The 24,858-nt window shown below is 54.2% G+C and overlaps 1 protein-coding gene across 6 annotated transcripts in view; it reads left to right on the top strand.

Moving 5' to 3' along the window:
• Positions 1–24,858, top strand: part of NOS1 (nitric oxide synthase 1) — an 82,340-nt gene that overhangs the window by 38,705 nt on the left and 18,777 nt on the right. For all 6 annotated transcript variants that reach the window (XM_063350559.1, XM_063350562.1, XM_063350558.1 and 3 more), the window contains exons 3-16: positions 3,756–3,888; positions 9,722–9,859; positions 10,310–10,455; positions 10,806–10,968; positions 12,208–12,299; positions 12,851–12,992; positions 13,580–13,719; positions 14,151–14,325; positions 16,029–16,130; positions 16,910–17,104; positions 18,343–18,428; positions 21,404–21,548; positions 22,353–22,457; positions 22,909–22,967. In XM_063350559.1, coding sequence (XP_063206629.1) covers positions 3,756–3,888; positions 9,722–9,859; positions 10,310–10,455; positions 10,806–10,968; positions 12,208–12,299; positions 12,851–12,992; positions 13,580–13,719; positions 14,151–14,325; positions 16,029–16,130; positions 16,910–17,104; positions 18,343–18,428; positions 21,404–21,548; positions 22,353–22,457; positions 22,909–22,967 — 1,821 coding nt within the window. The remainder of the gene's footprint in view (positions 1–3,755; positions 3,889–9,721; positions 9,860–10,309; positions 10,456–10,805; positions 10,969–12,207; positions 12,300–12,850; positions 12,993–13,579; positions 13,720–14,150; positions 14,326–16,028; positions 16,131–16,909; positions 17,105–18,342; positions 18,429–21,403; positions 21,549–22,352; positions 22,458–22,908; positions 22,968–24,858) is intronic.

Raw genomic sequence — 24,858 nt, 5'->3', positions numbered from 1 at the left:
AATTTTGCTTTCAGGACAAAAGATGACCTCAAACAGGGCCCCTTCCCCAAAACTCACTCTGTATCCGAAAGATTTTGTTAAGTGCTGAAATAGTATTTAATGGATCTGGCAGTGGGACCCAGGTCAGAAGGATGGCCGGATCCCGGACCTGGCCTTTGGGGGAGTTCAGCCAAACAAGTGCCTGCGAGGACGGGTCTCCAGCATCGCTTCCAGCTCTTCAAAGACGCTAAAGTGGTGATTTTTAAAATCCTCCTGTTCGATGTCCCGAAGCGCCCACGTTGGGTCTGACGGTGAGTCCTGAGGATTTCTCCGAAGGCTGCCAGGAACCGAGGGAAAGGCCCCCCTTCCCCCTGCTCCCACGGCAGCTCCCTGGAGGTGCCCAACCTGGCTGCCTCGAACCCCCCTCAGGGGACCTGCGCCCTCCCCATCGCCCACCGGGAACCCCTGAGAACGGCCCTTTGGGCTCTCCTGGCGGTGAAGTGCTTTTGGAAGCTGGGGCACGGTGTTCTGGTCCCCTCGAGTGTGCGAGCGGCATCCTCGTGTCAACGTGGCAGGTCACCCCGCGGCTCTGCTGGTGGCTGGGGGAGCCAAGTCAAGAGCGGAAAATAACTGACCCAAAAGACCCTGTTCCTGTCCGGAGCTCACAAACAAGGCAGTCGCAAGAAATGGGCAGGAAATATTTGTAAAATGAAGCGATTGTGGGGTTTTTTTCATTTATTTTTTTTTCCTCCCATCTGGGGTGAGGCTGTGGCTGCTCTGAATGGGCTTTTCTCTCCCTTGCCCCTCTCCGAAAGACAGAGCCGGATACTTCTGGGCAGCCTCATCCGGGAGAGGTCTGCGCTGGCCGAGGGCAGGGACACGCACCCGTGGCCCGGCGGGGGACGGACCCACACCGAGAGAACTGCAGCACACCACCAGCCCGGGGGCCAGGGGTACGACCACGACTCCAGCCTAACGGCTTTGCTGCAGCTGCGCTTGACTGGGCTTTTTATAGCGGAGGCTAAGGGTGAGGGCAGCACCTCGCCGCCTTGTCTACCCGGCCGTACGGCCATCAAGAACAGCAACACGCAACCCGTTTCCGCCCCAGTTGCCAACACGCAACGGGACGTGGAGCGTTTGCTGCTGAGCATCCAACCCTTAACGCCCACCTGGGCTTCGCTGTTCCTCAGGACGGTGCATCTCGCTGTCGGGTGATGCTCGAGGCCAGTGAGCGGGAGCGGGACCCCCCGCTCCAGCGATACGCGTAACACACAAAGTAGCCAACAGCACCGACAACTTAATTCAAGCATCTGGTCTTTTCCCCTGCCGTTGGCACAGGTAGCAGCATTTATGGCTTTGCTGGTGTGCAGACAATGAGATTACGCGTCCGGCCTCCCGGCCGAGACCGCCAGCTGCTGCTGCCGATTGATGGATTCCTCTCCGAGGTTTCCTCATGCCGGCAGACGCCCGTTTAGACGGGCTCGCAAACAAACACCTTCATGGAAGCAGCGGGTCGCGCCAGGCGCCTGCAGGCGTGTGCTCGGCGTCATTTTGGAGGTGCCTGTGGGATATCTGGCACGCCGGGGTCTGTCTGCCCAAGCCTCTCCTGTCTGCAGAGGGGGAAAGTCTGCGCCCCTGGGGAGGCACCGTGGTGCCCCCAGCAGGCAGGTTCCCCCTGCTGAACGCCGCACACCAGTAAAGCCAAGGGATTTCTTCCATCGCTTTGCAGAATGAGTGCTCGTGCCTTGATTTTGGGCCAGCTGCGGGGAGTCGCACGTAGGGGCTCATCAGCTACGAGAGAGGGCTTGTGTTTGCCCGTCGTTTCACGTGGTCGGTGGCTCTGCGTCGGACCTGCCTCCATCCTCCCTGATGTGATGGGTCTGGGGCCAAGAGGGCAGGGATGCGCAGCCGGGGAAATGAGTATTCTCCGGGAGGTTTAATAGCTGGCCTTGACTTAGGGGGGAGAGCCAGATTTGCTGAATTTTTCATCCTGCTCGTTCTCTGCCTTTGCTGCTGGGAATTCTCTAGGTGGAGGGAGGCTGGATGTGTCAAGAGACCCTGAGCTTGCCCTGGGGGTGGGCTGGTAGAGGCAGAGCACGGGTACTGTATGGTTCGTGGTTGTCCCCAGCCCTGGGACCTGCGTGGCTGCCGAGTGCTCCCGGCAGCGCCGCCACCACGCAGCAGAGATCCGGGACCTGTTGTCTTTGGCTGGGGCTGCGCGGCGGGTGGGGTTTCTTGTGTGTTATCTGATTGAAACCCTCTCACGTACTCGTAGGAGCCAAGTCACAAAAGAACAGCTTTCTGTTCTTGGGGGGGGGAGGGGGTTGTGCATAGAAAAGCCAGGAAAAACTGCCCCTACGGCACCTGTACCTCCTCGCTTGCACCAAGCTGGCCACTGTCGCCCTAAGGCAGCCAACGTTTGGAAGGTGTCCAGGAGCCTGGTGTCATATTTTGGCAGCTAAACGTTGCTCTGTAAAGGCAGAAAAATTACCGAAAAACTCAGAGCACGGGGAGAGCATCTCGAAGTGAAGCATTTTCCTTAAGCTGTACCTAAAGATACGAGCTGGGGGGCAAGGAGGACTGTGAAACTGAATTTGTTTGTGTGTACACATCTTCCCGAGACGGTGTCAAGATCACTGTGTTGGTGTGAATTATGTCCTGAGAGCGAGTGTCCTACTTTGGTCGGTGCCCAAAGCCCGCCGTCATTAATGGGAAGGCTCATTATTGACTTTAGTGGGCATCTGGAAGACTTTTAAGAACTGACAGCAGGAGAAAAACAAGTGCCAGAGCGCATTACCTCCACGGTCTGTTGAGCAAGGGCGAAGGCAACGTGGCTGCCAGTCCCGGCCCGTGGTCCCGCGCAGTTCAACCCGTGGATCTCCTTCCCACCCGTGGCCTCCCCGGGGCGGTCGGTGCCTTCGGTGCGGGTGCCGCAACCTGCCTTCTCCGAACATCGCGTCTCTAAACCCCATTTGTTTTTCTCCTTCGCGAGGGCTCCTTCGGCAGCGGTTTCCTACCACCTGCTCGGATGGCATTTAACAGCCTTGCCGACACCCCGCGGGCACGGTCCCCAGGCAAAACACGTGTGCGCCGGGAGTTACCCCAGCCTCGCCGCGCGGGCCAGGGCAGCGACGCCGGGGACACCCTCAGTCCCCAGCCTTCCAACATCCCCAGCTCCGCGGAGGCGATCCGTCAGTTTGCTTGAGTAAAATCGCTTGAACTCGCCGGCATTTGCAGCATCTGGAAAGGTCAGGAAGAGGAAAGGGAGCTGTCTCTCCCTCCTGGGAGCCACCTATTTTTTCTTGAGGTTTTTTTTTTTCTTTCTCCTCTGCTCATAAACACCAAGCTGCTCTGCAAACTCACTGGTTTTGCTATAAGGTGAGGTTCTGCAGCTGGAATTGCATGCAGATCTCCTTTTCCCCAGCTCTGGGCTTGTTTTTGCAGGGCTCCAGCTTGGTTTTTGGGGTGCAGAGGGTCTGGCCTGTAACCCCGCTGGAGCCGGTGTCGGGGCAGGGGGTTCCTGTTGTTTTGCAGGCACAGCGCTCACCCATGCGGCCAAATTTCTGTTGCGGTGGGGTTGTCCTCGCCGTGGTGATTCATGGCCTCGGCCGAGGCAGAGCGTTTTCTCCCCTCCCGCAGGGTGACGCGTGAGTTTTTGCTCCTGCAAGAAGCAGCCGGAGCAGGTCCTGGAGACATCACTCCGGGATCTGGCCCCTTGGTCCCAGCACCCAGCTGCCCTTCCAGCTCCCTGACCCAAATGGTTTTTAATCCTTCAGTTTCAGGGAAGGGGAAAACAAGCCGCAGAAAGCCTTACCGGCTCGGATGGAGAACGACCGTGTCTTCGGTGATCTGTGGGGGAAGAGCAACGTGCCCGTGGTCCTGAACAACCCCTACTCCGAAGCGGAGCAGGTAAGAGCCCATGGCTCCATGATGCTTTGGGTGGGAAGGGGTACTTGGGTGGGATACTACCTGATGGGTACATGACCTACCCTGGTGGGCTTTCACACCACAGAGAACCTGCAAGGTCTACATGCACCACCCTGAAGACCTTAGATCCCAAGAGCTGGACTTGATGGGGTGTAGAGCCCGTTTGGTCCAGAAGCCAGACTCCCCGTGGTTCGGGCCCTGTAAAAGTCACTGGAGAACGATGCTCTTTATCCAAGGGGCCAGAGCGGGATGGGAACGCAGCCAGACACCAGGACTCTGAAATCTCCCTCGGGACCATCGTCCCTTTTCGTGGCAAAAAGCCGAGTCGCATCGTTAAAGTCGGTTTGATTCATATGATGGTAATTCAATAGAGCACTTCAGAGAATATGTTGTACGGTGCCTTTTCATCTCCTCACACTCCACGGACATAAATCCTCAGGCTTCCTTGCCAAAAGTGGATTAAGTCCACGTTTGTAGCAAAGCCAGAGACGTAAGGCAGACCCCGCCAGGCCAGAAAGATCACCTTGGGGAAAACATGACGTGCGTGAGCAGTGCCAAGCCTGTTCGGGCAAACGTGTCTCCCTGATGGGATTAACCAGCAGCAGGACAGGACACGGGGGACCAGTCGGGGGACCATTTGGTCTCCTGGCCCCACCGTATTTCTCAGGGTGACATACTAAGGAGTGTTTTACAAGGCGGGGGTGGGAAAGTGGTTTAGCGGTCACATGAAGGCTTCCGAGAAAATCAGTATTTCCTCAGCTCAGGAATGTCCTCAGCAGGTGCCTCTTCCCAGCTCCAACGAGGTGCAATGCAATGCTCCTCGCTGACATAGAATCATAGAATCACAGAACGTGTTGGGTCGGAAGGGACCTTTAAAAGCCACCTAGTCCGACCCCCCCTGCAGTGAGCAGGGACATCTTCAACTAGCTCAGGCCACCTGCAGACCGCCACAGGGTGGGCACCACTGGTGGTGTGGTTGGCACCCAGATGTAGAGCCTGGCCTTGGCACCCAGCAGTGTCCAGCAGCACCTCCCAGGCTGTGGCTCGCCCAGTGGATGCTTTCCGGTTTCACGGGTGTTTTGCCAGATGCAAAGCCAGAAGCAGGGGGTGAGGTCACATGAGGTGACGAGGTCCCTTTGTGCCCGTGGTCTTGGGGGCTGGGGAATGAGGGCTGCCCACGCCAGGAGCACCGCCGTTTCTCCTGGGAGTCCTGAGCAGAACGGCGTTCACGTGCGCTTTTGCAGCACGCAATGTCGGAAGCTCAGGGGACATGTGAGACCCGCTGTGCGGGTGCTGATGCACACGCAGGGTGGCTGAGGTGCTCCTGACCATGCTGGACTTGCTGCATGGTTTTAACCAACCTGGTTGGGTGCTCAGACGCATTTGGGAGCCATTTCCATCCTCCCCTTTCCTGGCTGCAGCTCAGGGTTGCGGCCGGGTCTCCCAGCAGCATAGACAACCTTACGGTGGGTATCGTTCTACATCGGCACACACCAATGGGTGCATCCAAGAGCTGCGACACACTTTTTTTCTGACGCTGGAGAGATGTTCCTGGGCAGCCCCATGTCCCACCGTGCGGTTAATGCAGCGTGGCAGGTATCACGAGCCCGTCTCGCCCAAGGACAGGTCACTGCTCTGGTCCCTTTGCCCCGGCTCTGGACAGACAGTGTCTTTCTGCCTCCTTTGCTAAGCTCCTTGCCATGTGCGTGTCTGTTACTATAAGCACTTTATAACCTTCTGTGTTCAGAGCTTAATTTCTCTCCGTGTTAGGGCTGCCAAAACCCCCAGTCTTAAGCTGTTATTAAACTCTTTAATTTTTTTTATTTTTCTTTTTTTTTTTTTTTTTTACTAGATGTGCAGCTTTCTTTTTATCCTTCTTATCCCCAGTTGGGTACGCCTGCTCTTCTGGAGGCAGCTTGGCTTTTCCACCCCCCTCCCCGTGCTCCCTGCGGCCGTTCCCCCCGGGGTTGGATGCGGTCAAGGCAACCGAACTTCTTGCAAGCTGCAATAAATACTGTTAACACAGGGGCAAGTCAAGCCAAGTGTGAGCTTTTTATACGCCTTATGCTTTAAAGCTGGAGTTGGTGGATTCACTTGGCCAGGTGGGGAATGCTCACTGAGGCTTGTAACAAGGTGCTGAAAGACCCATTAGGCATCGATCCTTATCCCTCTCTTTTTACAAAATCACGCAGTGTGGTTTTTTGCTTGTTTCCCAGGAGCCCAATCCTCCTGGCCCTAAACCCGACCGATGGAAAGATGCTGTGAGTGCCCCAGCCCGGGTCCTGCGTGAGCCGCCGTATTTCAGTCCGCACGGATTGATTTGTTAGGAGCTCCAGGGTAACCGCGGGGAGTGTGTGTCCGCGTAGCTAGCAGAGGAAGGGAGTCATATCAGCTCCACGCTTGTACGGGTGATTTACAGCTTTATAAAAGCGAAAAACACACTTTCAGCTGGCGGGGTTAATGCAGTCTGGAAGGAAATGTCAGCATGCCAATATATCTGTGACCTGGGCTAACGCTGCAGCCCTCGTCCTCCCGCAGTCCAGGCGTTTCGGCAGGGCAGTGCCTGTGTGCGGCATCGCAGGGACTCCCGAAGCCCTGCTGGGATGCAGGAGGAAGGCCGAGGATCTTGTAGACCCCACTCGGGTCTGCAAAAAGGGAGATGGTCCCTGCTGTCCCGGCCCCGGGAATCGCCCCAGGGCCGGGTGCGTTTCTGCCCCGCGTCTGCACGAGCTGCAGACAGCTCGCAAGCTGCGCCCTGACGATAAGTGCCGACGCGCTCCCTGCAAAAGATGTTTGCATAATGCATCTGCGCCCCGACTGCTACGCTCGTCTCTCCGTTTGTCCCGCTCTTGAGTCACTAACATTGCAGCTGCCTAATTAAAACATGAAAGGATCTCACACAACCTCCCTGACAGAACCAGGGGTAATATTTGGCTTCAGCTTTGCCGTGCGGGGAAGGCACGCGCACGCACACACACACACAGAGCTCTTTCCCAGTCTTTTCTGGGTGCCGCTCTCTCTCCAGCTGCTCTGCGCTGGGGTTGCAAGACCTCTTGCTTCTTGTTGGCGGTGTCTCCTCGGCTGCTCCAGCCCGGCTGGCATCCCAGGGGTTCATCGTACCCCTGCACCGTGGCCCTCTTTCAGCAAAGATTCAAACTTTGCCTGTTCTTGCCAGGAAAAGACAAAAAGGAAAGGGAACAGCTTATGGTAGAACATCTGTAGGTGGATGTTAAGCAGGTGATGTCCACCAGCTTGGACCATGAGCTTGCTCGCTCCCAGGACGGGGGTCACCACTACATCTGGATTCAGAACACGCTCTTGGGCCATACCTGCTCTAGCGAGATCTTGTTCAGCTGCACACCTCCTAAAATGCACGAAAGCCCCATCAGCAGATCAAAACTACCTCAGAACAAAAAAGTGGTGCTGGATACAACCAACAGCTTCTACTTGGGACTTCCGATTTCTGTCTGGCAAGCGGAGCTACAGGCGAGGATCGGGTTTGGTTTGCATTTTTGAGCAGCAGTTGTCAGCCGTGTTTTACCAAGCTCATGAGCCATCAGGCTCAGAAGGAAGGTGGCAAATTGTCCCCCTTGGTCCTAAGGGTGGTCCAGGTTGGCTCAGAGAGCACAGGATGCTGTTAGTGGCTCAGGAATGGGTTAATTCTCTTGAAAGAGTAAAACAAGCAGGAAAAAAAAAAATGACCAGGAACCGCCACTGCCATAATTCAGGTCAGAGTCCCCAAAACTGGGGGGGGGGGGGGGGAGAAAAAGAAAAGAAATTAAAGATAGTCCTTTTCCAGGACTAACCTTAGGAAGTTCTTTTTATTTACTACTAGTTATGAGCTCTATATGAAGTCTTATATTTGTTTTTTGCGGCACGGAAAGGAGAAGCTGAAACAGAATCATAGAATGGTTTGGGTTGGAAGGGACCTTAAAGACCATTTAGTTCCCACCCCCCTGCCCTGGGCAGGGACACCTCCCACCAGACCACGTATGATCCCCTGCGTGGCCGTTGGGCTTCAGGGGCGAGGACTTCAAAGGGCTCCTTGGGAAGATCACAGGATTTGTGACATGAGGATGTCACAGAGACCCGCGACAGCACAGCCTGGGGACGCGCAGGGACCAGCTTTCGGAAACCATGAGGACCAAAGATGGTCCTATCGAAGGGTGAGGTTGTAAAGCTCTCCCTTCCCCTCCATCCTCTGCCTCTGGCTCCCAGCATATGCTTTCAGTGCATGGTATTACACTGTGAGCCTCGGGCCGCTCGACAGCAAAATCCCTGTTTTCCAGGGGAAAAAAACAACAAACAAGCGGAGAATATAGTAAAAACAAACACCGGGCAAAAAATATGGCCAACATTGCCAGCAGGGCAATGCAGTGGTTCCTGCTCAGCCCAGGCATCAGTCTCTCTCTGCTTCGGAAAAGCAGAGCAATCCTCTCTCTGGCAACATAAGAACAAGTTAGATTTGGAGTCTCATCGGCTTTTGTCATCCTTCTGGCCCCTCTTGCCGTCCCTCCTGGGTTTGCTCATCGGCAAAAGTGCTCGTCCTGAAACGAGAGCTTCTTCTACCATGCGCTGGTCTTCTTCAGTTGGTCCTTCAGGCTGGAATGGTGGATTTCTACTCTCGCTGCTGGTCCACGAGCTGCGACTGGGACATGAGCCCAGAACCACCAAAAAGGAGGGTGAGGCTCCGCACAGCTCTGCCGAAGGCAGTGCCCCGTCTTTAAACAACCACCCTTGCACGTGGATGAGAAAGGGACGCAAGCTACAGGATTCATTTAGGAAGGCTACATCAAAACTCAGTCCAAGCCCTACCTCGCAGAGCCGCAAGCCTTGAAGTGGTGCTGAATATAAACAGGTTTTGACAGGACGCTCTGGTGAGGGACCAGATCTCCCCTTGAAACCTGCAGCAGCACTGTTGTGATTGCGGTGACTGAATCACACCCTACTATAAGATCTGATTCCTAGAAGAAACATCTCAGCTTTCCAGAGCCACTGCAGATCTCACTGTCCCACGCTACGCTGGCAGGCGCTGATTGCTCTTCAAGTTATTAAGCGCTAGGGGAGAATAAGGGTGACAGTAGAAATACTAGATGTTATTTGCGAAAACATGTGCAAATACAAGCACTCGCAGCCAGCTCTTCTCGTTACAAGCTCTCTGCTGGCGGAGGCTCTTCCTTATGTTGGCATCTAACTCAAGATGCGCCGGATGAGCACGCCCTGACACGGAGCATCAGGGAGGGCTGGAGGTTCAGAGCTGAGACCAAAGTAATGCAACTATGCGTAATTCAGCAGCCCTTCTGCTTGCATAATTTATCCATCCTTATTCCTACCATCTACCAGCATTGATATCAAAGGAGATGTGCCTTTGGCTTGCTCGGAGGACCGATCGGCTGTTAGCTCTGTCTCACAGTGCTCATATTAATGAGGCAGAGCTTGGCACGGGTAAAACCTGAGCAGGTGACGCTCCTTAAAAAGAAATATCTAATATATTTTAGAGAGGCAAGTCTTCCACTGGGAACCTTGAACATAATGTTTTCCTAAGTCACTTCTGTCTGTGTTTCTTAGCTCCTTTTCTACAGGTTTGGCTGCTTTGTAAACAGAGGTGACTTCTCAACTGCATTGAGAGTTGGTTGCTCCATTGTCAGATCCCAAATGCTGCCAGTATTTGGATCATATACCTTGTCTTGCTACATTATCACTAGGATTTAAGCACAGGCATCCACTAATACAAGATGCTGCTTGTTTTTGTGGCTTTTTTCCTGTATCTCGTTGATGAATGCTAATCTCGTGCCTGGTCTTCTCTGTTCTCCAGCCACCGCCATCTGGGCGGCAGTCCCCAACTAAGAACACAGTGAATGGAAGTCCTTCCAAATGCCCGCGGTTTGTCAAAATCAAGAACTGGGAGACAGGCTCCGTGCTACACGACACTCTGCACCTCAAGACGGCGATGGTGAGTAGACTTGATAGGACTGGCCAAAACTTGTCTGAGCATAATTGAGTGGATCGCAGTGTTTCCAAGATGGCTTTGCCTGGAAATGCACAACTGGATGAACTCAGGCCAGTCTTCTTGTCTCTGGTGGTGTCTGAATTTCAAACCTCTGGTGCAATAAGCTGGGTGACAGGGAAGCCCATGTGGGACAAATCAGGAAAAGCATACAATTTCATGCTAAGCTGCGGCAGGAATCTAGCGAACTCCAGCTGTCCGTACCGGGTGGGACAAGAGATGACTGCACATGCTCAAGCTGTCTTACACAACATTACCTATAGGTGTGAAAACAAATAAGTTGGAAATGTCCCTGTTTGTCGAAGATGCCACCAACTTCTGCGTAGCTGACTGTTGACTTCCCTCCAAAAGCGCTGCAGTAACCCAAGACACGCTTGTCTCCGTCTGTCTCATCAGGCCACCGCGTGCACCGAGCAGATCTGCATGGGCTCAGTCATGACCCCTAGCCAGCACGTCCGCAAGTCAGAAGATACCAGGACAAAAGAGGAGGTGCTCCTGTTGGCTAAGGACTTCATTGACCAGTACTACTCCTCCATAAAGAGGTAAGTATTGGCTGGAGAATGCCGCAGGTCCTGGCTGCTGCTCGTGCTGAGGTGTCACATACGATCTGATCTTTCACACTTGAGAGTCAAAGCAGGGTGAGACTGTGGCGCTCCACATTCAGCGGCTTCTCCAGGGGAGTGTCATTCCTAAACATTTTCTGTGTGCCTCTGCGCAAATTACTGACCTCTCCCATTTACACTTGGGTCATCTGTTACCTGAAAGCACACATGTGTATGTGCACACGTGTGCTTAAGAAAGAAAGAGCTCATGCCCAGGTGGAGGGCAGCAGGATTCCCTGCCCTCCACCTGGGGTGGTGACTGCCATCTCCTCCGTTCCCCACACATGCAGATCTGGCTCCAAGGCCCACATGGAAAGGCTGGAGGAAGTGACCAAGGAGATTGAAGCCACTGACACCTACCAGCTGCGGGACACAGAGCTGATCTACGGAGCCAAGCATGCCTGGAGAAACGCAGCCCGCTGCGTGGGCAGGATTCAGTGGTCCAAGCTGCAGGTGAGCACCAGCACAGCTGGAGACGCTGGCAGGATGCACTGGAGTTTTGGAGGGGCAAAACTTGCTCTTCAAACAGCCGGGGAAGCACAGCACAAGTACAGTTTGTGTTCAGCACACAGCAGCTACGTTCTCCTTGACAGCTTTGGGGATGCACAGGCTGGGAAGTCAGCAGGAGCTGGAAAAGCATCTGTGGAGTAGGTGTAGCCAAGGTGTCTGTGTCAGAAACCGGGCCAACTGGGAGCTGGCGCTCTAGAGAAGTTTTTCCAAAACCAGATACTTCTCCAATATCTTACATGCTGCTTCTAAAACTATTGCTCTGCCTGGAGAGAGGCAGCAGGATGCACTCATGCTTGGTAGAGAGATGCTATGGCAGGAGAAGTTTTGGCTCAGTGCCCTTTTGACTAGCTGGAAGCGTAGGGTAGGATCTGAATCAGTCATGTCTAGTGGAATCCCTTGGTACGGAGATGACATCTCCCTCTGTAACCTGGAGCACAGCTCAAGTGCTGCTGAGCAATTCTTGTGGCTGCTTCACACAGGGTACAGGCACTGCCCGGGGCCAGGAGGCTGGGCCTCCTTCCCTCCCAGCTCAGCTTTCAGTTCTTCTCTTCCACTGTTTCTTTTGGCATATCTGAACCTTGGGAAGAACCATTCCTGCAAGAAGTTGTCTTCAAGCCTCCTGTTGACTCTCTTTCCTGGTTTCCCCATTCTTTTGTAGATGTCCCATCCCTGGAAACGTTGAAGGCCAGGTTGGATGGGGCTCTGAGCAGCCTGATCTAGCTGAAGATGTCCCTGCTGATGGCAGAAGGGTTGGACTAGATGGCCTTTAAAGGTCCCTTCCAACCCAAACTGTGCTATGATTCTATGAGTCCCCATCCTTTCAGTGGATCCCAGGCCTGACTGATACCCGTCCTATTTCAGCTTTGCCTTGATCTACAGGACAGAAAGAGCAGAAACCAGAACTGTTAGTGGCTAAGCCAGGAACAGCAGCAGGTTGAGAGCACTGGATTGAGGAGTTTTTTGCCTGAACAGCAGATGACTCACCTCTCCAAAACAGAAGGAGCAGCTGGATTAGACATCCATGTGTTGTAAAGGCAGGGAACATATAATTAGGGAGCTTTAGATACCTAACAAGTCACAGTGACCTCTAGGGCTTTCCCTGTGCTGTGTTTCTTCTGCTTGGCTCTGCCCTAGGAATTGGAGCATCCTGTAGCATCACCACAATTGCTTCCACTGTTTCAGGTGTTTGACGCCCGTGACTGCACCACAGCCCATGGGATGTTCAATTACATTTGCAACCACATTAAATACGCCACCAACAAAGGGAACCTCAGGTGAGCCACCAGGGAGTGACCAGGGTTTGTATCCGAAGGTCTCTGGATATGTGTCAGCCCAGCTCTGTGCCCTGCTGACGTTGTCTCCTTTAGCAGCCGCTGCACAATCGGATGGTTGTAGCCAGCACCTGTCCTGGGGAGCATTAGAGGGACCTGATATTGGGGGAAGGTGTCCTGCCGGTCCAAGTATATCTCTCTGTGGGACCTCAAAGGGCAGGTTTTCCAATTATTTCTGCTTTCCTATATTCTGCATCAAATGCAGAGCATGGACTGCTCTCCAGACCTATCAGAAACCCCACCTTAGCAGCCAGCTTCTGCCTGGAGCTGCATGGCTGGAAACACCCCAAATTCCAGAGCTGGAGTGCACCTGGCCGTGACTTCTTTTGGGGAAGGAAATATAATAAACATTTGGGGCTTGTCCAGGGCACAAGCAGAGGTGGTGCCCAGGGTGGTGGCAGACAGGGGCAGCACCTTTGCCTTTCCTCTGATGAGCCCTGTCCTGTGCTCTTGCAACATCCTCGGCATTCACCAGCGCTGCCTCTTCCTTCCAGATCTGCTATTACCATCTTCCCGCAGCGGACGGACAGCAAGCACGACTTCCGCATCTGGAACGCCCAGCTCATCCGCTACGCTGGCTACAAGCAGCCCGACGGCACTGTCCTGGGAGACCCCGCAAACGTGGAGCTGACAGAGGTACCGGCTGAAGCCGTCCTTCCTGGGCATCATGGGCATGGGGCTGGTGGGGGCACACAGAAGCTCTGACCACCCCAGGAGCGAGGAGGGTGCTGGGTCAGGCAGGGTTTATGGCTGCATTGCCACAAAGTGAAGCTGGATTTGTCTCACCTTTGGGTATTTTCCCAAGAATAAAAGCTGTTTCCTCGCATGCAGGAGTTGGTGGCCATAGCTGCACCAAAAGGCTCTTATCTCCTTTTGCTTTTGCTGAGAAGGGGTCACTTAGTGGTGCTGAGGGACCTGTAGCAGGAGGACGTGTGTGCTCAGGGCTGACCTGGGTCAGTGGGAATCGGAAATTCCTACCTGGGGTAGGACCTGGGGTTCTAGGCTCCTTCTCAGCCCAAATGCCTCTTACACGGCCATGAGTTGGCTGGGAGAGGCAATCCCTCTCGTAGCTCCCTTGCACGGAGGTTATTACTTGACCGTAAGGGCCGAGCAGAGATGCTGTTAGGAGACACTGCTCAGTGCCTTGCAACTCCCTGCCCATAACGCTTGAAGAGCGAATGGTCTGCTGGGACTTCTAAACCCCACCTTTGCTTCACCTGTAGATCTGCATTCAGCAAGGGTGGAAGGCACCGCACGGGCGCTTCGATATCCTGCCTCTGCTCCTCCAGGCCAACGGCAACGATCCAGAGCTATTTGAAATCCCCCCAGAGCTTGTGCTGGAAGTGCCCATCCGTCATCCCAAGTAAGTAAGCCCCGAAAGTGCTCGAGGGCGTTGGCAGAACTCAGCAACTCTGGTTTCACCCTAAGCCGCCCCGTGTGCTTGGCCTTTCCTTGCCATGGCTTGGGTGCTTTACTCAAGACCTTCTTCCAGATCTTCCCTCCACTCTGATGTAAAGCTGGCAGAGCCTGGGGGTGAAAAGCAAGTCGTGTCCTTGTCTCAGGGCTGGTTTCCCTTTCCTTGAAGTCTCCCAAGACTGACGTCACTCTGTAATGCTCCTGATATATCGCTTTCTCCCCACAAACAGCCCCTAAGGGAGATATTGCCTCCAGGAACTGTTCTGCCCATGTGTCCTTCAGCCTGGTGGCTGGGAGCGAAGTAACCTCCTCCCTTCCCCTGCCTGCATTGGGCAGGGGAGGTCCAGCTGATTGCCTAACCCTGTTGTATCCCTGCAGGTTTGAATGGTTTAAGGACCTGGGCTTGAAGTGGTATGGTTTGCCAGCAGTTTCCAACATGCTCCTCGAGATTGGTGGCTTGGAGTTTTCCGCCTGCCCCTTCAGTGGCTGGTACATGGGCACAGAGATTGGGGTCCGGGACTACTGTGACAACTCTCGCTACAACATACTGGAGGTAATTCCCCCTCCTCGAGGAGGCTGGGCGCTCCTGGGGTGCAGTGGGGGTGTGCGAAGTCACTGGGGAGCAGGGAGGACACTGGGAGAGTGTTGCCTTGAGTGGAAGAGTGCAGGAGCTCCAAGTGTCCCTTAGATAGGGCAGTTACATTCTCTTGGAGCCACATGGACAAGGGTGTGATGGGCTGGCAAGTTTTTTCACAGAATCACAGAATGCTCGGGTTAGAAGGGCCCTCTGGAGATCATTTAGTCCAACCCCGCCAGAGCAGGGTCACCCACAGCAGGTGGCACAGGAACGCCTCCAGGCGGGTTTGGAATGTCTCCAGAGATGAAGACTCCCCCACCTCTCTGGGCAGCCTGTGCCAGGGCTCTGCCACCCTCACAGCAAAGAAGTTCCTCCTCATGTTGGGATGGAACTTCCTATGCTCAAGTTTGTGCCCGTTACCCCTTGTCCTGTCCCCGGGCACCACTGAGAAGAGCCTGGCCCCATCCTCCTGACACCCACCCTGGAAGTATTTGTAAGCGTTGATAAGATCCCCCCTCAGTCTTCTGTTTTCCAGGCTGAAGAGTCCCAAATCCCTCAGCCTTTCTTCATAAGAGAGGTGTTCCAGTCCCCTCATCATCTTGGTAGCCCTTTGCTGTCCCCTCTCCAGCAGTTCCCTGTCCTTGATGCAGGGAGCCCAGAACTAGACACAATACTGCAGGTGCGGCCTCCTCGGGGCAGAGCAGAGGGGGAGGATGACCTCTCTCGACACTCGTCTTGATGCACCCCAGGATGCCATTGGCATCTAATTGCCATTGGACACACTTTTGTGTCCTGTGGGGCCAGCTGATATCGAACACAGCAAGTGTGATGCCTGTTGAGCTCCCCATAGACTTCTCAAAGCATCTTACATATCAGAAGGCACCTGGTCATGTGCTTGATTGAGGTCAAATGCGAAAATGTAGTGGGGCTGAGAGGATGCTGAGGCACTTGGAACTCCCCAGGAACATGCCTGCTTATGGGGAGCCTCCAGCTGGCCCCTCTGGAGCACTCTGCCGTGGCTCAAGGACTTCCCACACTGGGGACAGGGCGAGTGAGAGACAAAGCCAAGCCACGGGGAGGTGCTGGTGCAGGGGATCTGCACCTGCCAAGGGTGACTCCTTCGCCCTTCCAAGGGACACGCTGTTACTTGGAGGGGCTGCCTCCCTCCCTGATCGCTTGACCAACCAGAGGGGTGAGAGCGAGTGCGTGTGCGTGGGCATGCCTGTCTGTGATAGTGTCTGGGGGAAGGACTCCAGGTAGAAGAAACAGGCTGAGAAAGAACAGAGTTTGGGAGCAGCAGGGTTTCTGGCATGGGCAGGGGTGCAAGGGTCTGTTCCTCCCAGCACATGGATCACCACCATGTCCTGCTGTCCCACGGACCCACCCATTTCCTCTCCTCCCACAAAGAGCAAATGCTCTTGATGGCCCTTTTCAGCAGCATTTAGTCACCTTCCTGTGCTTGGGGGGAGGAAGGGAGGCCAGGCTGGCCTTGCTGCTGTCATGGAAAGGAAAAGCCTGGGCCATATCTTCTCAGAGGAAGGCAAAACGTCAGCCCTTCGTTGCAAGTGTGCTGCCCTGCCCTTGGGTCCCTCCTCTGCGTTCCTCTCCCCAAGCAGAGGTCTTCAGTCTTTGGTCCTTGGCCATTAAAAGCGTTCACCTTCTCCCATGTTTTGTTACAGCAAGTGGCCAAGAAAATGAATCTGGATATGAGGAAAACCTCCTCGCTGTGGAAGGACCAGGCCCTGGTGGAGATCAACATTGCTGTGCTGTACAGCTTCCAGGTACCTGAGTAACAGGACTCCCTTGTGTTTGAGTCAGGCTTGAGGGACACAAGTATTGGATGGGACAAGGACGGAGACATCTGCCCAAGGACAATGGCAGCAGCTGATACACTCAGCTGAAATTGTGCTGTGCCTTCCTAGTTTTGGGCTGTTCTGGGAGCCTGCAGTGAAATTTAATAATTTCTGTGCCCTGGATGTTGCAAAGGCATTGCTACCAGTGCCTGAGCTCTGCCTGTCCAGAGGGATTGGCCCGAGGGGGCAAGATCCAGATCTTCTGTCCCGCCCATGAGGCAAGAATTGGCCCAGGTTCTCCTCCCACTTGCATTTAAAGGTTGAGTAGCAAAACCAGTCCTTGGCAACCCAACTTCAGAGCGTGGAATTCCTTCCCAGAGCTGGATCAGGACTTCTCCTTGAGTTGTGCAAGCCATGAAAGAGTTCCCCAAGGTGCTGAGCAGGGAATGCTCCATCCCCTTCATGCCATCTTAGTCTTTGCTTGGCCTATGAAAAATAACAGGAGGAACAGGCATCCCATAGTGCATCTACTCAGGAAGGACAAGGGCAGCTTCTCAGCCCTGGAGAACAGCATTGCTCGGTGACTGTGCTCCTTGGGAAGACCAAGGTCGGCAGCCACCCCCTGCCATCTCCAAAGGTGCAGTCCTGTAAGACCATGGAGTGAGGCATATTTGGGTCAAACAGCTGCAAATGTAAAATTTTGGCTTTCACCTTCTGGGAAGTATTAAGCCAGAGTTGTTGGCTCTGCTCTCTTCTCCCTCCAACAGAGCGACAAGGTGACCATTGTGGATCACCACTCAGCCACTGAGTCCTTCATCAAGCACATGGAGAATGAGTACCGATGCCGTGGAGGCTGTCCTGCTGACTGGGTGTGGATTGTCCCACCAATGTCCGGCAGCATCACCCCAGTTTTCCATCAGGAAATGCTCAACTACCGTCTCACACCCTCCTTTGAGTACCAGGTACTGTCTGCACCTTACCTTCCACCAGGGCTGTGTACCCAAAGGTATAGCCAAGAGCATGGTGGGAGCTGAGCTCAGAAGATGCAGGAAGGAGAGGGGCACCATCTAATCCCTTCAACAAGCTGTCCCTCGAGGCAGTGAAGTCCTTGAACAAGTATAATTCATGATTCCCCCTAATGTGGGTTAATAACCCCTTGGATGTTCCACCTTTTCCCAGGGCAATGGCTTTTTGCCCCTCCATGGGACATGCTGAGGCCCCAGCTTTTACCCTTGGAAGCGGAACTAGGCAGAGCTCCTCCCTTTGGAAGTGCCTAACCTCTCACTTTGATAGCTAGGTGAGGAAATGGCCTGGTAGTCATGGTAGCCCTCCTCCCTCTGGAAGTGCCTAACCTCGCACTTTGATAGCTAGGTGAGGAAATGGCCTGGTAGTCATGGTAGCCCTCCTCCCTCCAGCCTGCAGGTTTGAGTGGATGGCTCCTGCCAGCTTGGGGATCCAACAATTTGATGGGGAGGGGGGTGCTCCTCCCCAGCAGGCCAAGCAGCGGGCTGAAATGCCGGTGCTGGAGTGTTTAACACTTCAGACCATGGGAAAAAGGGCCCTAAGCAAACACGTCCTCATTAGCCAACCATCCCTGCTCCGCTGGTTTTCACACAATGTGACCTTTAGTCAAGAGCCCTTAAGGAACAATCACAAGCCAGGAGCAGTCTGTTCGTTTCTATAACCAATCCACCAGGAACCCCGATGGTTCCTGGCCCTGATTACAGACAGCCGCCTGCGAGGGCACTGAATTAGCTTCTGTGCGCTAATTCCTTGCTTCAGCTGCCTCCCCTTCCCAAAGGGCTTCTTAGGGGAAAAAAAAAAACCCCTGTGGGCTGGGGAGGAGAAAGGATGTGTTTGAACCACCCCTCGCCTTCTGGCATTGCCTGCCTTCTTTTTGCTCGTGGTCTATTAACACCCAGCTCAGAGGTGAGAAGGCATTTGGCCGGGCGCTCGTTACGAGCCGGCAAGGTTTTATTATATTGCATTTTTTTCTGTGCGTACTCCATTGCCCAACCGCCCCAAGAAACCCGCAGGCCTCCGAGGATCGGGGACCTATACCAGAGATCAAGAGCTGGGAAGAGGTCACCTGGGCCTCCCCATGGTGACTAGAGGAATTCAATGCTCAGAGCTGCGGATACAGCATTTCTAGAAGCTCCGAGTACTTCCCACCCACCACTGCCGCTCTTCTCTCTCCTAGCCGGACCCCTGGAACACCCACGTCTGGAAAGGGGTCAACGGGACGCCTACCAAGAAGAGGGCCATTGGCTTTAAGAAGTTAGCAAAGTAAGTGCCAGTGGGCTCTGAAAAGCCTTGGAACGCTTAGGGCTGGTCCTGATTTTGGGCAGCGCTGTTTGCTGTATTGTTTGATGACACCACCCTATGGATGTGTGCAAACTGATGGGTTGGGAGCCTGGATCTCCGGCCTCTGAAGGCTTTAACTGCCAAGAGCGGCATTTGGAGAAACAGGCAGACCTTTGAACACCCCACTAGACCACCAAAAGGTGGGTGACCGGGGGAGTACTGGATGTTGCGTATTGTCTCTTCTCCCAAACTGGCTCATTCTCCAGTAAGGTTATCTTCGATGCTCAGACATGGCTTTCTCACTTCTTGGGGTTATACTGCCTGTTTCTCCTTTCACAGCCTCCTGGGGCAGAGACATCACCTGTCACTGTTCAAGGCTGTGCCGGCACAAGCGAGATGAAACTTGTGTCCGTATTTCTCAGCGACTCTTAGCTACTTGAGGAGCTCGTGTCTCCAGCGCATGTCTAAACCTCCAAACACCCACTTTGCAAGGAAGGGGGAGATAGGAATGAGGAATCTCCCTACAGGTAGCAGATGGATCAGGGCCGAGCTGAGGTTTGCACTTCATGGCCAGTTGACCCCTAGTAATGGGCCACGTGAGCCATTCTCCCCTGCCAAAGCTCCTAGTCAGCAGGGGTGTAGGAATGAAGGGTAATTTGGACCCTTTGGCTGCTCTTGGACTGAATTCCTCCCCCGTGGGCCATTGGCAGAGAGGTTCTTGGAAGAGCTGCTGGCTCCACGGCAGCAGAGCACTGGACCAAGACTGGGGAGGGCTGGGTCTGCCCCGGTATCTGTGGCCAGGCTGCCAGGTGGCCTTGTGCTGTTCACAGCATCTCCCCATGCTTCAGTTTCCCCGAGTCCCTACTATCAGTTTGTTCCCACTCTTCAGCTGTCACCTCCTGCGAGCTATTTTCCACGGCGCATCCATAAACACGATCAGCAGCTGATGAATGTGCTCCTTGGGCGGACACGGGTGCCTGGGTCTGGGCTGGAGCCCGGGGCTGGAGGAGAGCGCAAGGAAGATTAATGGAGCCATTGAGTTAGAAGAAACAATGCTTTTATTCGTGTGTGTGCGATTGATAAATGATTTTATAAAAATGTGAGCATGGCAGGTAACTTAAAAAAAAAATAATCTCCATTGTTCCTGATGGAGGGGGGAGGAATTATTTCTGTAATTCACCATTAATCCTGCCTGGATCTGAGCTAATCATCTGAACAAGCAGCGGACCGAGCCCAGCAGTCCCGAGCTGGGGCTTGGCACCGGTCGCAGCATGATCTTGACGCCTGCTCAGACGGGCTGCGCTGGTTCTGGCCACATCACAGCCTTCAAACCTGCCGTCCCTGCCCGTCCTGCCCCTTCCCTCCCCTCCCCGAGGCCAGTGTAAGCCCTGGGGCCAGGGGACACCACCGTCACGGGGAAGTATAGGGACGACGTTAATATGCAGAACTATGCTGAGGGGTGGTTGTATCGCAGCGAATATAAACGCTCCTGGGGCTGACTTCAACGTGGAGGAGAGCTGCCCGGAGGAGGCAGGACATACCAGCCTGGTGGGGTTTCTACCTCTTCTTTCCTCCCTTTTTTTTTTTCCCCAAGGGATTTTCCACACCTAGAGCATTTCTTCCCTCCTCGGCAGGACAGGCAGGGCGAAGCTGGGCTTCTCTTGGGGCTTCTCTTCTCCTCCCAGTGTAACCAGTCCAGATGCAATCTCCATTCCCCGTAGGGGATGCGGGAGTCCTGCTGAGCTTGATCACCCAGGGCAGGGGCTGATCACCCCGTCGAAGCGAATCAAGCAGCCCTTATGCTTGTCACAGAGATGCTTTGTGTTCCCTCGGCCTCCCAAAAACTGCCCCTTCCCTATTGCAACACACCAGGCTAAATCCAGACCTGCCTTTCTGGCGGCCCCATTTAAAGGCTTGATGGTCCCTTTAGAAAAGGTGAAGATATTCTGCACTTAGGAAAGATAATCTTGTTGTCCAAATTCTGTGATTACGAATAGCCTTAAAGTAGTATTATTAAAATAATAAACTGGTCACACCGGCCTCGGTCCCCCAACGTGCAACCCAAAGCTGGCTGATGACAGCCTCCCTCGTCCCCCGTGGCTGCGCTCCCACGGATGCCAACCCATCCAGCAGCGTTAGCGTAGATAAGGAGCTGGTGTTTCTAGTGCTGCATCACCTTGGCCAGGATTGAAGAGGCCGGTGACCTCTCAGGGCCCCTTTGCCCTGCTGCCGGCGCTGAGCCAGTGGGGAAAACTGGAGGAAATGCATCCAGTCACGATTGCAGCCACAGGAGGCAGCCGGCTAGACACAGCCCTGCAAACGCTCAAATAGATGCGCAACCTCTCAGCCTCAGGAGGGCTGTTCCTCTGAGTAAAGTTCATAGCGTCGCCGGAGTGCAAATCAAAGGGACTACAGACAGCTTTGTCTGACCTTCTCAGTGTCTCGGGGCTTTGTGTGTGACATGTGGAGCCTGGGCGCTTCTGCTCAGCTAGGACATCTCCTGCAGAAAGGCAGCCAGGTAGGGTTTAAAGGCACGAAGAGATGGAGAAGCCACTGTCGCTCCTGTAGCGTAGGCTCTGGTTGGTGTCCAGCTTTTCCTTTGAGATTATCTGGTTGCTGCTTTCAGCAACAACTGCTCCTCCTTCTTCTTCTTCTCCTCTGTCCCTGCAGAAAGACCACCTCCACACCTGGTTTAGTATTTTCCTCCTTATACCCATTCAGTTATTTCAGCTCTGTGTTCAAGCTCACCCATCCAATCTTCCTCTCGGACATGTCAAGACGAACACGCTCTTCCATAGTTTCCCTGTTTGGCCTATAACAGCAAAAAAAGAAGAGATGCTGCAAGTTTTTAAGGCAGCCTGTTCATTTAATAGTAAATAAAATGGTGTGAATAGTCCAGGCTAGAGGCACCAACAGGCAAGCAAGCTCTCTTACCGGGATTTATTCTTGCTTCCTAGGGCTGTGAAGTTCTCAGCCAAGCTGATGGGACAGGCCATGGCCAAGAGGGTCAAAGCGACCATCCTGTACGCCACCGAAACGGGGAAGTCACAGGTCTATGCAAAAACTCTGTGTGAAATCTTCAAGCACGCTTTCGATGCCAAGGTACTGTTCTAGCTCCCAGCCCCTGCAAGATTATCTGTGCAACTGGGTGGCCTAAGGAAATACCTGGCTGTTGGAAAATAGATGGTTCAATGCACATGGAGCCTCCCAGTTGTCAAGGGTCTTCAAAAGAGCCCAGGGTGTGACCTTGTGGGTCTGGATTGAAGCCTGCACATGAATAGTATTTCCAGCTAATGCTCCTGCAGGCATCATGGCATACGTTTGTCTTCTGCACCTCAGGGAGTAGCCCCATGGTTTGTCCATGTCCCTTGAGGCTCTTGTTCTCATACTCCCTGTGTGGAGATCATAGAATCATGGAAGGGTTTGGGTTGGAAGGGACCTTAAAGACCACCCAGTGCCACCCCCTGCCCTGGGCAGGGACACCTCCCACCAGCCCAGGTTGCCCCAAGCCCCGTCCAACCTGGCCTTGAACCCCTCCAGGGATGGGGCAGCCACAGCTTCTCTGGGCAACCTGCGCCAGGGGCTCACCACCCTCACAGCCAAGAATTGCTTCCTCACATCTCATCTCAATCTCCCCTCTTTCAGTTTAAAACCATTCCTCCTCGTCCCATTGCTCCCCTCCCTGCTCCAGAGTCCCTCCCCAGCTTTTCTGGAGCCCCTTTAGGGACTAGAAGGGTCTCTTCCTGGAGGCCTTCTCTTCTCCAGGCCAAGATCTCTGCCAGTGCACTGGCATGGAGTCAGCAAGAAGATACTGCTCCCATCGAGGTGGACTGTGGTCTATCCCAGGTCTATCCCAAGTAGAGCTCCCCACCAGGGGCCTCTTGCTAACACCTCTCTCGCTCCCAGGTGATGTCCATGGATGAGTACGACATCGTGCACCTAGAGCATGAAACCATGGTCCTGGTGGTCACAAGTACATTTGGCAATGGAGACCCACCGGAGAACGGAGAGGTAGGACAGAGTACAGGGACGGGTGACTGGGGCAGGGACACAGGCAGGGTGGAGGTGGGAACATGGAAGACTGTCCTTTTTTAGCTCAGCCAGAGCCGGAATAGCCCAAAACAGGTCCCAGTGCTGTGTGATACCTGGTGCCGTGCCTGCCTGCCTCCAGCCTGCTCTGAAATAGGGGTATCTACTTATTCCCTGCTGTGAGACAACTAACTAATCTGTTGCTAAATTCCTCCTGTACAACTGACATCGGTGTCACACAAAAGGTGCCGGTCCCTTGGCTGGGGAGCTACAACCTCGTCCAGCCCAGTACAACAGCGTCGCAGGCTGCTGGGAACGGCGGGCAGAGAGCAGAGCCACCATCCAGGCTTTGGTCACGGCTTCGTTTGCTGCCGAGACCGGCAAAACTGATGGCGTTTTTTTTTGGTTTTTTTTCTTTCTTTCTTCTCTGTAGAAATTTGGCTGCGCGTTAATGGAGATGAAGAATCCCAACTCCAACCTGGAGGAGAGGAAGTAAGAGCACCCCCAAAACCTTCCCTTCCCGCTCACGACCCTGGCAAGCGGGCAGCCCCGTAGCCAGGACAGCCTGCTTCTCTACTTTCCTCCTCTCAGGAGAGAGTGTGAAATCCTCACACAGGTTTCAGCTTCGCAAAGGTCCGAGGGATGGGACCTGCCTGGAGAACCGGGGGACGGAGGGGGCAGAGGTCCCAGGCAGGACAAAAGCACAGAGTCAGGCGTGACTGTGGACTCCAGCTTGTCATTCCCTGGGCTGGCATTCTAAAGCTTCGCTCTTCAGCTGTAAGAGGCAGGCGTTTATGAAAAAAAAATCCAAATAAAAGCAGGAATTCCACCCAAATCATCAAATCTGAGAGCCAAGGCTGTCCAGGAGACACCAAAATAGTAAGACTTGGAGGTAGAAGGGAGTTCCCAGCTATGTGAGCGTAGGTGGGGGAAGGTTTAAGAACCAAATTTAATTTCTTGCATCATGCGAAAATATGTCTAGGGAAAAATAAGGGCTGTTATAAATTCTGGCTGTGATGTTTGTAACAGTGAGTCTGGAACCGGTACCTTGGAGACAGGGTCTAGAGGTTTTAGAAAATCCCCCATCGGTGGAAGATGAGCCTCCAGCATCTCGTCGCACATCCCAGAGGCTGGGACGTGGGGGCAGCTGGGAAAGTGTTAATCATTTGGGGCCTCCTCTTATTTTAGCTTTTAAGTACAATATATTTTGCTTAACTGGGACACTGCTCTGCTCTGGAGTCTCTCCTGAGTGAACACAGCAAGCTCGCAGCTGGCAAAAGGCTGCTCCTTAATTAAGGCAGAATTAGCGCTGGCCGGTGGTGTGGTGCAATTCAACCACCCTGACTTTCTGCTCCAGCGGTGCCGGTGGGGCTGCAGGGGGGTGGGGAACACCGCCGGGCAGGACAGGCACCCATTTTGTACCCATTTTGTGCCTCTCCGCTGCTGGGGACGCGGCAGCCCTGAAGCGATCTCCTTGCTGTGCAGCCAAGTCATCTGATGGATCCCCCGCAGGGCTCGCGAGCCCAAAACCCCCTTAGGTTTCTAATGGCCTCGCACCTTAACGGGGGGACGGCTGACAAAACCTGGAGGTGTCTGGATGGAGAAGGGGCGTTCACACATCGTTCCCACTCCAAGGACCTTCGCTTTTGGGGTCTGGGTTGGTGCGACGTTGGGTTGGGTGCCACCCGTGGCAAGCCAGGCAGGTTTTGAGGAGGACAAAAGCACCTGAGCTGGGTGCTGGCTGTCCCAGTCACCTGGAAATGTAATTTGAGGGGCTGGCAGGAGTTTCTAAGAGCCAGGACAGCCTGTGGCTTGGTTATCTGACAGCAAAAGTGGTCAGAGGGCTGGAAACAGTGACCTGCGGGGGCAGATCAAAAGGGTGAGAGCTGTTTCATCTGGAGAGGAGGAGAGAGAAAGGCGGTGGGGTAGCAGACTTCACATACAGAAAAGGTGACTGCAGAGGCAGAGGGAAGAAATTGCTCCCCGTGGCCGCCCCCAGGGCAGGCCAAGGGGTCACAGCTTTGGATGGTAGGAAGAGATGCTGACGTTAAGCATGAAAAAAAGCTTTTGCAGTGAGAAAAGACAGCCCTGGAGGAGACCGTCCAGGGAAGAAATGCAGCATCAGCCTGGCGTCTGTAGGAAAGGGCTGGATAGAGCAGCTCCTGCCCGTGCACCCCATGGACTCCCAGCTCCGTGTCCACCAGGGGATGCTGAGGGTGGACGAGACCCTGCAGGGTGGGGATCAGTGGCCTCTCTAAGACACAGTGTCTCGAGGAGCCTGCCAGGTGCTTGCGGCCGCAGCTCTCTGACCACAGCCCAGGGGTTTTGCTGTGGTTGTAAATTTCAGAGAATCATGGAACAGTTCGGGTTGGAAGAGACCTTA

This window comes from Chroicocephalus ridibundus, chromosome 13 (genome assembly GCF_963924245.1).
Source record: "Chroicocephalus ridibundus chromosome 13, bChrRid1.1, whole genome shotgun sequence".
Classification (NCBI taxonomy): domain Eukaryota; kingdom Metazoa; phylum Chordata; class Aves; order Charadriiformes; family Laridae; genus Chroicocephalus; species Chroicocephalus ridibundus.
The sequence above is the reverse complement of the archived record's forward strand: the minus strand, read 5'-3'. Positions and strand labels throughout refer to the sequence as shown.